General features: G+C 36.9%; 1 protein-coding gene across 3 annotated transcripts in view; it reads left to right on the top strand.

Moving 5' to 3' along the window:
* PRIM2 (DNA primase subunit 2) overlaps nucleotides 1–16,435 on the top strand; it is a 113,203-nt gene that overhangs the window by 49,841 nt on the left and 46,927 nt on the right. For all 3 annotated transcript variants that reach the window (XM_080584873.1, XM_080584872.1, XM_080584874.1), the window contains one exon: nucleotides 9,183–9,250. In XM_080584873.1, the coding sequence (XP_080440999.1) occupies nucleotides 9,183–9,250 (68 nt within the window). The remainder of the gene's footprint in view (nucleotides 1–9,182; nucleotides 9,251–16,435) is intronic.

Here is a 16,435-nt window from a genome sequence, read left to right as displayed (position 1 = left end):
TTTACATACTTGTGCCCAGACATGCAAGCAAAATGAGTATTTCCGCAAGTAATGATGCAAAAACTAGCAACAGTTCGCTTACCAATTAAACAAGGTTTAATTATTGAAAACCTCTGCTTTAAAGACTAAATATTAATCTTCAACCCAGATGTTATTTATACCACAATGTGAATATGAAAGCTAGACATTTGCAAATGGAAAAAAAGAAATCAATTTCTTTCAGACGCAAATGCCTCAGGAAAACATTAATTATTATTCTGAACGCATTCGGCAGACACTGAGCTGAAATTAGTCGAGTTCGGTCTCTTCAAAATTCTTAAAGTAAGTATCTAGCACATGCTAGCAATCAAGCTCTTCACGACTGCTGATTTGTTTCTTCTGCGATGGAGCACCTGTCCTTTGGCAACTTGAATTGACTCCCTAAATAAATATACATTAATTTTATTTGTATATAAACATGAATTTTATACTATATTTTTTATTTACATACAGCTTTTCAATTCTTAGGTACAGCATTTCAGCACCGTTCATGGCAACATTGTCCCTCCACTTCAGAGTAAAATAAATAAATAAAAAATGCTAAGGTTAGGACCTGAATTTCTTTTTTTAAAGTAAATCTTGAATTAGCTGTTGCCTTTGCTTTGCTTTCCTTAAAATATAAAAGCCCACTCTATGTTCTCTATGAGTTGCTTTGGGCTGGTTTGTGCTGTTGTGAAGGGGTGAGACAGAGGTGTTGGGAGTTTTATTTAATTAAAAACAAACAGACTTCAGCCTCGTATTGATACATGTATCAATCACTGGAGATTCATGAGGAAAATCTTTTTCCTGTCCTTTGAAAATGTCACTGAGTTGTTACATTTGTGCTAAGAGCCCAGTAACCCCAATCTATATTATTTATTTCCTTTCTTCCATGCATTTGGTGGTGCTATATGAAAATAAATGTTTTATGTGCTAAATCCGATTGGCTCATTGCAAAAACATTTTCTCATGTCAAAAACATTTTTTGTTAGTTTTGAAAAATGTTATCTCCTTCCATGCAGATTGTGCTACTGCTTCCAATGGGATAAATGTAGTATTAATTGTTTGCTTTGGTTTTTATTGAGCATATTTCAGTGGAAGTGCTGTTGAAATAACTTTTAATAGCTGAAAAAGCCTTGGCAAAATTACTTATTAATTTTGTACAACACTTGAGATTTGCAGTGTGTTGTGAAAGGTTAGACCTGAACTTTTTTTCAGAAGAAAATTGATCAGTGCTAAAATGTCAACTGTCTAGGTAGAGCAGTATGCCAGCATGCAAACACCGCTCTCCTGTTCCAGGTTCCCTAGCTGCATAGCATTTGCATTGTGACATTTTGTTACAACATTAGCAGGATAGTTGATGTTTCAGAATCAATCAGGTTTTGTTGATATGAGGGAGCCTGTAACTTTTGTTGGATGTTACATGGAAACGCTATTAAATTGAGTTCTTGGGTTTTGGCAACGTAAGAATCTCATGATTTCGTAGTGGTGGTGAAATTGTGTGGTTTTAGAAGACCATGTGAAGCAGTCGTTCTGAAATCTCAATTCAAAAGGCAATTCAAAACTTCCCCAGAAGTCTGAAGCTTTTCTAGAAATTTTATGGTAATTTAAAGCAAGTATTTTGATGTCTGATGCATTAAAATACAGGATATAAGAACAGGCTACTATGTTGGAGAGTTCATAAACTTCAAAACTACTTGTTAAGGGAATCACTAGCTAAAATAAAGATCTGTTAAAAACAAAGATATTTTAATGTTTATGAATTTCTATTCATTAACAATGTTTTTAATCAAAGAGAAATTTATTAACAAGCCTTTTCTTGACTATTAGTTTCCTTGTTTATTCTGGAATAAAAGGCACAAAGTAAATAGTGTTTGTATCTGAAGACGGGTTGCAGGGAGAAGGATTTTCGTCTGAGAGCTTTGTCTGAAGAAAAATGTCAATACATCATAGATTCTCCCTTTTAAAACTAAAAGCTATGGTTTTGAATACACGCATTGAGAAACATACATAGTTGGAATCAGGATAAGGAAAACTGAGATTTAGAGGCCTGATATTTACTGTAACCATGCTGGGTGTGTACATGGTTCATGTTGATCCTAAATACTATAAAATGCATAGAGTACTTTCTTGTGTAATGCATCTGTAATAATACAGCAAATGGTATGATAGTCTTTAAAAACAACTAAGGTTTTTCTATAGCATTATTTTGAAGCTATTCTGTATCTTAAGATTGAGGGGATGGAGGAAAGGCTCCCAAAAGTCTCTTTAGCATCTCCTGCGTACTGTTTTTTCTCTTGGTCAAGCTGAGACTCCAGAGGTAGGTTGGGGTAAAGAAAAAATTGCTAAGGTAAGTGACTTTCAAAGGAAACGTTTTACTGGCCTCCCTCGTTTTTCGGTTATCCCTGGTGAGTGGGAAGAGCTGGGTTCTGTGTTCCTACCTCTCTGCTGTACCATGGCTACCGTGCTGTCAGTAACAAACTGTGTAGTCTGCTTTTTTTAGATAAAAGCTGATACTCTGTAGGAATGATTACATCTGAAAAACAACTCAAATCAAACCATTTCCTGTGTTTTTCTTTGGAGATGCATCTTTGAATAAAGCATGTCTAGTATTAATTTAACCGGAACAAGCGATTTCTTTAGCGTGCCATGTAATGTTAAATAGGTATCTCTCTAAACATAATCTCTCTTTGAAAAATTCAAGAGAAAGATATAAATAAGTAAACTGGTGTTGAATTACCAGCCTATAATGTAACTGTTTGATTTCTTGAAAGATAATTTCTAATTCTCTACAGCAATGTTGCATGTGTTACTGCTGCAGGTACTACCGTAGCGTTGTATTTTACTCATCTTTTTTACCATTTATCTTTCCTCTTCTTTCTCTCTCTCTCTCTTCTTCACTTTACTATTCTCCAAGCTTGTACTCATCTGGAACTAATAAATGATAGTCGAATGTGTAAGAAGGAAGATTTTCTAGTAGATGTACAATGTAATTAATTGTTTTTTGAGCTTGGCACTTGCAGCAACTTGCTGTTACTTCTTGCTGTTGTTAATGATGTATCAACTTCGAGCCTACTTGTTTTTTTTTTTTGTATAAATTTCTGTGGATGGAGAACAAATCTTAGGGATCTTCCGCTGGTTTTCACCTAGGTTTAGAAGCTGTTAGACTAATGGTACAAAACATTCAATAGATAATATCGACCTGGCCTAGTGGAAGGTGTCCCTGCCCATGGCAGGGGGATTGGAACTGGGTGGTCTTTAAGATCCCTTCCAACCCGAGCAGCTTTATGATTCCATGATTTACTGGGGAGAAAAGTAGGGTAATGATCCAGGGACTGAGCACTTTTTGAGATTCCTAATGCTTACCCTTTAAATAGGAGTCCTGTACTTTATGGTCGTGCTTGGCTGGGTTTGAAAACATCTGAGGCGGCAAAAGGACGCCAAGCCTGCCTATACAATGTTCATTTCAACATGAAGGAAGCAGCATGAACACCAGCACAGGGAGCTCTCAGGTTAAAGGGGGAAAGTTAGACTTGACTAATTGTGTGCAGGCAGATCACAGGCGGTGGATGTGCGTGCCGACAGCATGTCTCAAGATGTCCCTACTTGTTCTGGGAATACTTACTAGCTGATAAGAAAATACTCTTGGTAATAATGTACACTTCAGGGTCTCTGATGCATCCTCTAAACGGAACTTTATTTTTCTGGTTACTTGTAGAAGGAGCTTGGAGTAATTCAGTAGCTTCAGCTGAAAGTAACCTTTGTCAAAACCCTTCTTGCTGTGCTTTACTTGTAAGTCTTCCATGTCATTTTGCAAAATAATATCCAATTTAATGTGATTTTTAAAAAATGTATTCATCAAATGGTCTGACAGCATATTAAAATCTTCTTGCGCAATGCAGCTAATTAGGACATCTTGCCTAGAGAGCAAACTCTTTGTGAAAATAAAAATTCTCTTATCTTTTTTGCACAGAAAATCACTTAGAGAGTGAATAGCTCTCACATCGTAACCTCAAAATCAAGAAATTCACACCCATAAAAATGGAGACAAGTTAATTGAGTCATGGTAATCTTGTTCTTAATTGCTGTGTATAAAAATGCCTTCCTGATAGCATGTGGAGCTGCTACTTAACTTCAGGCTTTCTGTCAGTTTTTTTTTTTTTAAGTTTGTACTAAGTTTTCAATAACTTGCTGTTTCAAGTTTTCATGGGGGCAAGAAAAAACTACAAATTCTTTCTTAGATGTCAGCCTATGAGTTGTCATCCTTTTGCCTTCATTATTGCTTGAAATGCCCCAACCAAACCTGAAGTAATTCTTATATTTATGTAGTTTTCCAGTCCTCGCCTCCTTCCTACATTCTCAAATCGTTCCCTTCTTTGTGCTGCACGAGAATGCCATTTTGTTCATTTGCCATGAACGCAGCACTGGGCACGCTGGAGATGTGGCTGTTGCACAGAGCTCTAAATAAAGAAAATAAAGAATAGGGTGTATATAGAAATACAGGAAATAAATATATATAGAAAATACAGAAAATAGAAACCAGGTTCTTACTCTTGTGCTTAGAGAAGATGGTATAAAAAGATTACTGAATTTTGTCAAAGTTTTGGAAAGCTTGCTCTTGGAAATGCTGGTTATTTCAAATGCCTGAAGATTGTGGTTTGTTTCCTCTTCCCTGAAGAGATGGGGGCGAGAATCGTGGGAGGTTTCCATGAAGCTGGACCTAGGTTTTCTCAGCCTTCAGTTTATTCATACCTTTTCCTCATTGTTCAGTATCCTTCCTCCATTCCCCCTTTTTAAATGTTGTGTGACATTGACAACGTGGTGCTTAGTTTGCCTTAATGATCTGCGTCTCTCCTGACAGCTTCCATGATCTCGGGTCAGCTGTGAGATGCCCACATGTCTGAGGCTTGCTCTGCCTGCTCTTCTCATCACCATGGTCTCTCAGCTGGGAATATCTGAAGTCTGCAGTCTTTTATGTTCTCTCGAAATTAAACTGCTTCCGCATGATTAGAGTGGGAGCTATTTTCCTAACTTGACAACGTTTTGATGTCTTTTTTTTTTTTTACGTATCTAACATTGAATAGCATGTTTTTTTCTACTGTTTGGATGATCTTTGTGCTCACTGCCTTTTGTAGGTGAAGGCAAGGCTGTTCTTGCAAGAATTTGTTTAAGTTTGGTTTCAGAGTGATGGAAAAAAGGCTGCAGAATCTGTTGGGATTCTGTCATTGGGATTATGTTCTTATAGCAAATTGCTGTTGAAAAAGGACAATTTTTAGCTGATTATTTGTTGCTAGGTTAATGGTTGGACCTGACGATCTTGGAGATCTTTTCCAACCTAAAAGACACTGTGATTCTATGATAATTCCTAGCTGTTCAAAACCACTGGTGTTAATTTACCACCACCTTTGTAAAAGCTAATTGTATTTACAGTGTCTCTCAGAAAAGATTCACTTGTGGGGAAAGACACATTAAAAATTTTTTACCTCGTATTTTTATAATCCGGGTGAGTTAAAGGAAAACGTGCTGTTTCAATAAAAATTATTTAAAAAAAAAAATAACAACAAATCAGAACAAACCAAAACAACTTTAGTGGGTTCTCCTGGCAGCTGCAGTAAAAGGAAATGACTGTGCTGCTATGTTGTCATGAATTACAGTGCTCTTCAGGAAAAAAAAAAAATAAATCCTATTGGACAGGACAACTAAGCGAAAACATCCATAACCAAGGACCAGGAAGAAGCCAGCTAACTTGGCCATCTGCCAAAGTGTACCACCTAGAAGCCTGCCGTTTTTCAAAGTTATGGTGGAGAAAGCAAAGTACACCTGATAGCAAGTGCTCAGATCTTAAGCCTTGGCAAGAAGGAAATGTTTTACAAGTTAAAATATATCTTCTGTAGTTGTAAAAGATGCTTTTGGGGTTAAATTAAACTACTGTTTCAAAAAAGGTGATGCTGACAAGATGATTCATTTCTGCAAAGGGTGAAACACCTGTAAGCAGACCTGTAAGCGCTCCTTCTCTGACACTCTATGTTTTCATATAGGCATTACCAAGTCACCTGCTCAAAGCAAAGGATGTATTGTTCTACATCAATCCTCCTGCTTTTCCATTCACAATATATTACTCAGATGTGTGAGAATGGTTTACTCAACACTTTAATGCTTTCATTTTTTGTTCTTCGTTTGTATGATTGAGTAGCAGTTGTTTAGGGAAATATCTCGCTCTCCTGTAAGAGATACAGAAAGGACTGATGGCAGCGCTTCAGGCTGGTAATCTCTTCTAAGGTTCAGCTGAACAAATCAGCATTGCCTGCAATGGTGTCTCATATGAGAGTCCTCTAGTGGTTTTTCATTCCTTTTCTGCTTTTTTTCCCCCCACCTTTTGTCCTTACACAGGATCCATGTGCATCTTCTTTTATTTACTAGAATAATAAATAAGAGGAAGGCTTGATATCTTGGGGTCTGTTCTTTTTGTCCGTGCAGAATCATCCATAGAAACACTCCTGAGTGTATTTTTTTCCTCCCTTTTTCTTTTGAAGAAGCGTTCCTGTTAAAGGTAGCATTTAGTGTATCGTGTTTAGTTGGTCATATCCATATTCATTATTTTCGCATTCTGCATAATTGTATAACACCTGATTTTCTAGTAGCTCTTGAGTGCCTCTATAAGGGAAGAATGTGTAGCGATATTGGAAAAGCGCTAGAGGCACCTTCCTGTCCTGAACCAAACCTGGCAAACCAAAACAGGCTCCTGGCGGCTGTGGAACAAGTGACTGTGTTGAGGAGATGCTTCATTTTAGATGGAAATGAACAGTGTCATGAGGATCCCACGTCTTCCTGAAAATAAACACTTGAACGAACCAAACGAAGTGTGTGCTGTAATCGTGGAAAGATGGATGATCTTGTTTTCACAGGAGCATATTCTGCAGAAATCTTCATACTGTCCTTTCAGGCAACATAAAGGAGGAAATCAGGATTTATTTTGCTGTTAACACTCGCAGATTCCATAATCACAGGAGAAAAAAAAAAGACAAGGAAAAAAACAAGTGTGGTGTGGATTCTCCTGTGACTTTAAGGGATTATACTTTGCAGTGATGAAGGGATTACACCATTTGCAGTGATTCCTGAAACGGGCTGCACAGGCCACTTCTTTATTCTTTCACTGCAACATCCAAGTAAAACTTGATTAAACCCAGAGATCACCAGTCCTTGGTTCTACCTCAGTTCCTACAAGGCTCCCAAATTAATTTTAAGACAGTAGCTCTCTCTTCATTGATAATGTTTATATACAACATAGTTGATTGCATATATATCTTTGACAATATCAACATTTTGCAGTTTTTGAATTTCACCGTTCTTTGAAAGGTGTTTGCTTCTTATACCACTGTCCAGTGTGACTTTCAAAAACATTGTCTTGTCATGTTTGTTTATATCAAGAAAAAAACCACCTGTTTTTTCCTTATTAAATGTAATATGAAGGATTAGTTTTCTAAGCAATATGAAATGGATATAAGCAAGCCATGCCAATACATTCGGTGATGCTTCAGACAAAGATAATTTGTTCTCCTAGTACTGTATTGAGAAAAATATTACATGCTTGTCTTAGGGAAAAATCTGTGTATGTGAGTGTGCACACAAATCTTGTTCTGCGTATCAGCTAAGTATTAATAGCAAGAGAAGCAGCTGGTGTTTCAGGCAATTCAGACTCTGTTCTGTTTTTAGCCAAGTGTCATAACTCAACTAGCTTTTAGAGGGCTTCTGAGTTTTATTCAGAAATTTCTGGTTGTCTGAGTGTATTTAAACCAAAACTAGATTGTTGTTATAGAGGGCATGAATATAGAATAACTAGTATGTTAGTTAGCACTTTATGGGCCTCTAGCACTCAATAGTAAGAAAATGAGGTTTTTATTCAAAAGAAACTTCTGAATAAATAACATAAAGCTTAATGAATTCGTAGTATGCCATATGTATCGCAATCTAGCTTAAGAATGATAAGGGAATGCAGGTAATGCTTTAATTGCCAAGGTACCAGCCTGTTTTAAAGATGAATGGATTGCTGAGACTGTGTGACCCCCCTTGATTGCAGCAGTTGGACCAGGTTGGTGTGCAGGGGTTACCCGAGGCTTAGAGGAGCTGCGTTTTGGAGTGCTCCTACTTCAGTGCTTTGCTTTGTGTGCTGGAGCCAGCAAACACTAACAGAGCTGCATTGCTGGTGCTAAAAGTTTTTTGTTTTTAAGGACTTAAAAGATATAATTGTATGCACGTTACTTTAAGTTACCTGTGAAATACTTAAGACGTTGATGGTGATTTATATAATGTAAAATAAGCTGACATTTTAAATTTGTATGAAGATAGTTTTCAAAATACAACCTAACTGGGCAGCAATAGAATCATGAAAGGCATGCTATATTAATATTATATTATGTTAGATAGACATCAGCATTATCAGAACTGTTACACTTGTAGCCTTTGCAGGTAAAGATACGTATGTAATATCAGGCAAATTTAATATATTTTTTAATACGCCAATTAACTAATATTATCAAATACTGCAATGTGTATTTGATCTATATACTACTGGATGTATTTTATTCAGAAAAAGTTAAATGTCTTAACTAGTCACTTGAAATATTTAGAAGAAAAAAATACATATTTGGTTTAAGGTGGGCCAATTGCAAAATACACACGATTCCCATAAAAAGCAGTAACTGCGTGCACAGAGAAGCACATCTATATAAAAGTCATACAGTGCTAAATGTTTTGTAAATCTTTATACACGTATGTAAATTGTATATAATACAGCTTAATGGACTATATTTACATTACATGGTTGCTAGAAGGCTGTCTAGGTAAAGTATGACTTCTAGTCCAAATATGTTTGGAAAAAGTATTCAACTTTCAGTGATGTCTTGCTATTTAATTAAAATAACATTGTAATAACATTGTAATTTTAGTAAAACTATTTTTCACTATTTAACTTTGTTAATTTATAAATATTTCTGCTAACTTCAGATTCTGGAAAGCTGTGCCAAATCATTTTTAGTAGGAGAAGGTATGTCTTAGGAATGATGTTTAAAGTGGTAGCAATACAGGGTGATTTCTTGCATCATTCCTGCTTTGTGCTGTACTTTTAAAAGCTATGTGTTATTAATTGAACTTCTGTTTTCTTCTAGCTGACAGCACGATCACTGCCTTCCATACAGTCTGATGAGAGACTACAACCTCTGCTTAATCATCTCAGGTACCACTGGGGCTTATTCTACTCATACAGTACAGTCACCTACAGATTTTTCAGATGATTTATCTGTGTGATTGGTTTTGACTGGGGAAAAAAAAAAAACACAACTAAAACTAAAAAACAAAATGGAAGGAATAGAAGCATTCTTGTTTCTTTGAATGTGTTTGGGGAAAAGTAAGAAAAAATACTTTAGATCTTTTTCAGGTTAAGCGTAGATCTTTCTTATAAATGTGATTGCTTTTTACCACGTTATGCTGTTTGGGAGAGTTCTCTTACTATGATAGTATGGAGGAAGACAAAGACCATAAAATGAGAGGGAGCTGCATTGTTTTACAATCATTGAATTATTTCACTTGGAGCAAACCTCAGGAGATCATATTATCAAGCCTCTGCTCAAAGCCAATCCAGTTAGATTGGGTTGCTCAGGTACTTCTGCAGTGCAATTTTTATAATCTCTAAGGGTCAAAATTTAAGGTAGAATATTGAATGTCCGTAATAAAAGCTCTGTTTTTAACATTATACAGCTCTGCATTAAGATCACTGAAATGATGCTAAGTGAATTAGAAATGGAAGCAGCGAGGCTCCATCATGCCAGCACTGTACCTGAATTAGGATGCAGACCTAGTTAGTATGCTGTTCGTTTCCTGTGGTGCTCTGCTGCTTGAGGTATCTGTACCTAAAAAACACAAGCATTTTATTTTGATTCAAAATTTTTTTCATCGTTTTTATTACATAAGAACAGCTTTGTATTTTATTGCTTTAGTGTAGAGAATAGGAAAAATAGCTGATTGACATATAACTGAACTTTGCTCAAGAGCAGCGAGTGAAAAAAGTGCAGTGTAACTGTTAGTCTACTGGTTAGGGACTACTTTTGAATGCTAATAACCTTTCATGGTTTTATTACTATACATCTTGCTGGGATTTTCCAAAACATGCCTCAGTGGCATACCTTTCTCCATTTGAAGCTGAAGAGCTATTAAGCTAACTTTTGATAAATTATGCTCTCTAGAAGTAATTACTGAGGAATCTGAAGTTTCATAGAATCTAAAATCCCATGTTTATGCAAAAAAGACAGTTTTTGCACATTTTAATGATAACTTTAATGTGTATGTTTCGTACCTGGTGAGTTAATTTTATTTTACTTTTATGAAAACAGAGGAGCTGTTCCCAGTACATTTTGTCCCCAGCTGAAAAAACTACACAAATGTGTCCTCATTGTCTTCTGGCAAGTTCCTCTAAAATAAATAAGGTAGATCAAGCCTTACAACTTAAAAAATAGGCTTTGGCAGTGAACAAACAGATGACCAAATAGGCATTTTCTGTTACTTATTTCCATGAATCTGTGATTCATTTTTTCTTTATCTTGCTCATAGAGAAGGAGAATATTAGTTGTAGGCTTTTATTTTCCTTCAGTGTGTGAATTCTTAGAGCAGTATTTTACTTTGTGCATATGCCAATAGTGCTTTATCAGGGGAGCAAAAGCTTAGATAGGAACATATGAAAAAAGCATACAATTGAAAGTTAGAGAGCATTGTTTGGTTATTAATGCACTGCACATTTGTTGGCAGCTATTCGTATCTGCTTGTGACTTTTTAAATTAGCTAGTCCTCAAAAGAGGTTACCTTACTGAGGATTAAGTCTGCATAGACATTTTAATCCATGTTGCTTTTTTTTTTTTAAATGGGCATAACATGTTTTGTGATTGGACTAGTTTAGACTAAATACATACTTTATCTGCGACGTAGGTGCTGTTTTTGTCACTTCTGTTTCACTGGCGTTCTTTAATACTGATTGTACTAGACTGGGGTGGGTGGGTAGGGAAGAGAACATTTTAGTTAAAACACTTTTAGTTAAAAAAAAAAGTTCTATTATTTGATGTTCAGGGATTTCATGTGCTCACAGTCGGTTGTACGAGGAGATTTGAATTGCTAAAACTAGCTATTTTAATAGAAATGGAAACTTTGACGAAATGCATGAGAAGAACACATTTGTAGCTCCTATATTCAAAGGAATTTATGTGGTAAAATTACAGGGTTATGATGTTACTGTTTAAAACCTTCAGCAGGAAGAGTCTCAAAGATAGACAAAAGTTGTGATACATAATCTCATCAAACTACTGTAGGACTGTGCCTGTACGTGAATTAAAAGGAGAGGCTGAATTGGCTTTGTTTAATCTGGTGGAAGGGAGGCTTAATGATGATCACATAGCAGCCTACAGCTGTAAGGGCAAACATCACAGTACGGAATTTTTGATGGTGTTATCGGTATAACAAATGTCAGTGGTCACATGTAGCAGCTTGGGGGGTTCAGATCTGACATTAGGAAAAATCTCTCCGCTAGCATTATGATGCAGCATATTGCACAGAGATGTGGAGTCTTTTAAAATTCTTCGGACCTAGCTAGAAAAAGCCAAGGGTGACCTGACCAGTGTTGGCCATAGTCCCACTTAAAGTTGGTTGTGGAACTAAGTGGTCTTCTAACATCCTTTACAAGCAATGTTTACATGATTCTATTAGTTCTGTTCTCAAATGATAATTTTCAAATGCGGTACAGAAACCAGTTATTTTGCAAGACTATTTTTTTTAAAGAATAGTGCAGTACTTATGTCCCCATGTCCACCCTCCTTCTTGCTTACGCTCATCTCGTAAGTAGAGAAGGATGCACACCATAATAGACTGGTGTCATTTCCTATCATTAACATCTGCAATGTGTCCATCATATCCTCACTAAATCTTGTGGTGTCATAAACACTGCACTTGCCAGAATGGTCCTACAGGTGTTTATTTGAAAGACAGAAATACCACTGTTGGAAATGTGGACATGATGGAGATTTCTTCCTGGTCAAGAACAATACAAATGTACGTTTGAGCGGTCATTGAGAATTGAACTCCTAGCAAATGGAATACTTATGATAAGTAGACATAATTATCTTTAATTCTGTCGTCTCCTTCATTTTCAGTCACAGCTGAGTCTATAATCCAGCTTTGAAATATTAACCTATTCACATGTGATCAGCTGTGTAGACTATTTAGAGCAACTTACCTTGGTCAAACCAAATGACACGAACTTGAACATTCTGTTTCTGCCATTGTCTCTGAACAGCTATAGATCATGAAATAAAGCAAGAAGTAAGCAAATGTAGCACTTCTCTTCCTTCACCTGCAGCAATGTCCTAAACTCCAGCCATTGCCAGCTCAGGGTCTTCCTCCTTCCTCAAGTGTTCCCAGGCACCTTCAGAAGTGTTTAGTGTTGTCACAACCCCTCAGTAGGTTTCTTCCATGAACCGCACTTGACTTTGTCACTACAAAACTGGCATTGGGTAATCTTGCAATTTTTTTAATGCCCACGTATTTTATTTGGCCTAGTGGAACTTTAAATTGTTTGACGTGCAGTATTACAGGAAATATAATTCAGTATTACAGGAGAATTTTACCATACAATGGTAGCATTAGTTATCTGTTTTATTCTTCTTGGCTTGCTTATCATAAATACATCTTTAACTATATGAATATTAAGCATTGCCGTCTTTTATGACATTTTGGCTTTGTGTGTCTTACTGTTTTAAACATACCAGATATTAGTCATGAATTATGAATAATTTTGATTTCCCCCCCATTTCTTGAATTCCTAAAAGCAGACACTGAAAGAATAATACAGATCACACAGATACGACCCATTTTGTGTGAATTGTGTAAATTAAAAAATATTTATAAGCTTTTCTTCTTTTGTATTTTTAAAATTATTTTGCAGATGGTGTTGCATTAATGGCTTAAATGTTTCCTAGCATTGTTTGCCCAAACCAGCATCACTACTGTTCTAATAATTCTGCAGAATGTGACCCGCTTCCCAAAGTCATTACAAAACTTAATATTTTTTGCCTGCTAAAATGTTTACAAAATATATATCTGTAATCGCTTTCCTGTGGAAAGTGTATTTAGAATGTATTTAGAGCTGTGTCCTGTGCAAGAACATAAACTTAAAAAGAAGAAATGTGTAAATGCTAATAGAAGTGTTTCTGTTCTTTGTAACTACTCAGTGTTTCCACTTTTTGACCCCAAATTGCAGTACTTTGCTCCTGTACTGGACTTTGCATTTTCTTCCCTTTTTTCAATCTGCCTAAAGGCAGGCTTTGAATCAGTTATATTAATATTCTTATATTTTATACAAATTTCATAGAAAAGAATGCCTGTCTTTATTCTACGTGTCTTGGGAGTACTTTTGAAAGAAAGTCTAAAAATAGATTACATCTAAAAACTTTTCAAGTGTTAATTAAGAAGGAAAAAAAAACACAACAAAGCGAACAACAAAACTTCACCAAAGAATTAAAAAACAACAACAACAACAACAAAAATATTTAGCATTGCTATTTGAACTTGGTATTGATCTTTAGTTGCAAGATAGGTTTAGAATTCTTTTGGTTACTAGGTTTTTGGATTTCGGTTCTGGAGTGATTGAATCAGGCTGAGTGGAGAGATGCAGGAATTTCTCTATGGAGGAAAAATAAAGCTATTTTAAAGCGAAAGGAGAAGACATTGCCTGCTTATGTTCCAGCAAGCCACAAAAAGAAATTATGAAGAACTATAAATATTTCTAGGTGAGTAAAACTTGATCAGGAAGTACACACACAAACTGTGTGGAGTTAGGGAAAAAAAAAAAAGTCCAAAACAAGAGCTAGAAACAAAAAAAAGGAGAGAGAGGGTGGTTGGAAGCCTGATCAGTTTGTGTTGCTTTTTCAAACTAGTTGTGGAAGGCTATTTGGCGATGTTTAATGGTGTGAAAAAATGATGACCATTATTCATAGGACAAAGGATATTCTTAATTTTTTTTTGCAAGGTCATTGAGGTTTTCAGTAGGAATGTAGAGAAAATAATGGCAATCAATGAAGACAGTAAAGTGTTGATTTCTTGTGGTGAAGTCAGGGCACCTGCAGAAGTTACCAGTGCTGGCCTCTTTATGCCCAGCTCCTTCCGTCATGGCCCCATACTCGGGATGGATAAAGGTGTTCTGGCAGTGCGTCACCTTGGAAGGCAGCGTGTAGAGCTCAGCTCTGTGGCGAGTGGTGCCAGGAATCGAGAAACTCTGACCTTGCAAAGGCCATGTGCTTCTTTTTAACGTAAAAGTTAGGAAGCTAAAAATAGTGAAAAACTTTCCCTGTTCGCTTACTGGTTGGGGAATATTTAATTCTTTCGGGGTCTGAAAAGTGTTACTTGTTCCTCCTTTCCCCCTGCCCCCTGCTTTGAGTTTTCTGTCCTTGCAGTGAAAAAAAAAGGTGTTTTTACTGTGGCTGGCCTTTGAGTCCGGAAGTTTCAAAGAGTATGCTCTCTTCAGCAGTGACTTCTGAAGCCTCTCTTCCCCAGGCTGATCCTTTCTAGCTTGCTTAAGAGGAAGTGTTTTTCTTTAGCTGAGCAATTTTTATGCCTCTACTGGCATGATCCTAATAAATACTGTAGGGTGGGTACAAGGAGATGATCTGAAGTGATAATGGTAGAGCAGTTGAAGTTACCAGCGCTCATCTGAGGATGTGAGAAGTGACGGAATGGTCACTTCCCTAATTGGTTGTAATACAAAATAAAATGAGGTTGCCAAAGCAACAGCAGTTTTCTGTTGTTCTGTGCTTAGATTGTAATATCTTTGGGACCGTGATTTTTGTTTTGTTTGTAGCTTGTCTAAGTAAAGTGGTGCAGATGTGGTTCTACAAGGAAATTCAGCTGCTGCGTCAGTAAAATCAGTAATAATAGACATACACAGCTCAAATTCTTTTTAAATTATTTATCCACTGTTGTGTAATGAAAAACAACAACTATTAGGGACAATAAGCTTGTCTAGTGCTCCAATTTATACCAAAACAAGATTAAAGAACCAGTGAATACACATATAATTAAGCAAGTGATTTGCACTGTGGTAAAATCAACTCTTAGCTGTATGTTTTTCACACATTACAATGTAGAAGGGTTGCAAAATAATCAGTAACACCTAGTAGCATCACTTAGCTGAATTCCTTTTTTCGGGAGGTAATCTTTTTCTGCCTCCAGAAGATTTACGAAACGATCTTTGCAAACTATTTACAAAATCAAAGAAATTTGTTCTTATCCAGAGTGTGCACTGTTTTTTGGTCCAATATTCTGTATCCAGAGACACTTTGTGCTTGCTTTATTGCCTGCTGTATTGTCAGCTCAGGATGTCTGTTGGGTTCTGCTGTGACCATCTCTCCTGGCCTATTCTGCAGCACTGCAGATCCTCGTCCAAGAAGTCTGTATAGTTAAAAGCAAAAGCTGGGCACCTAATGTGCTTGTGTTTGATTTGAAACGACTTCAGCAATGGTGTCTACATGCCTGATACAACGTAGGGTTACTTGAGCTTAGCTCGGGTATCAGAAGTAGCTTTGCTAGAATATGATTGAAAGATGAGGCAGCTCTTACCAAGTCCTGTGCTATCTTGGCTAGCGAGCTACTATCAGAAGTTAACGTGTTTTTATGTCAGTACTGCAGTAAAAGCCTTCTTAGCTTTTTATTGGTACACTTAAGAAGCAGATGCTTAGTTTTTATTTTTCCATCCCAGTAGATGATCGTAGCAATACATAAGTGGTGTGTTTTTTTTTTTTTTTAATGCTGCACAAGTAGCAAGGTAGCGGGGCACAAGAATTTCAGAGCAACTTGGGCAGGCTGGAGAAATGGGCTGACAATTCCCTGAAGTTCAACAGTTCAACAAAGGGAAATGCCAAGCGCTGCATCTGGGGAGGAATAACCCCGTATACCACTACAGGCTGCTGTGAAGCAGGCTTGCAGAAGAGGACCTTGGGGTTGTGATAGACAACAAGCTGACTGTGAACCAGCAGTGTACCTTGAAGTGAGGAAAACTGTCTCCTGGTGGCATTAGGCAGAGCACTGCCAACAGGTCAAGGGAGCAGGCCCTTCATTTTTGGTCAGCACTGTTCAGGCCGCTTCTGGAGAGTTGAGTCCAATCCTGGGCTTCCCAATATACATCAGGAAAGGCTGAGAGAGCTGGGATTGCTCAGCATGGATGACAGAGGGTCCAGGGTGTGTGTGTGTGCGTCTTGCTGATATGTGTAAATAGATGCTTTTTATGGAGGTGTAAAGACAGAGCCAGACATTTCTCAGTGGTAGCCACTGATAGGCCAGGAGGCAAGAGGCACAAACTAAATCAAAGGAAATTCCCTTTAACCAGAAG

This window comes from Anser brachyrhynchus, assembly GCF_964034855.1.
Source record: "Anser brachyrhynchus genome assembly, chromosome: 3".
Taxonomy (NCBI): Eukaryota; Metazoa; Chordata; class Aves; order Anseriformes; family Anatidae; genus Anser; species Anser brachyrhynchus.
Note: the sequence above shows the minus strand (reverse complement) of the source record. Positions and strands in the feature narration are given on the sequence as shown.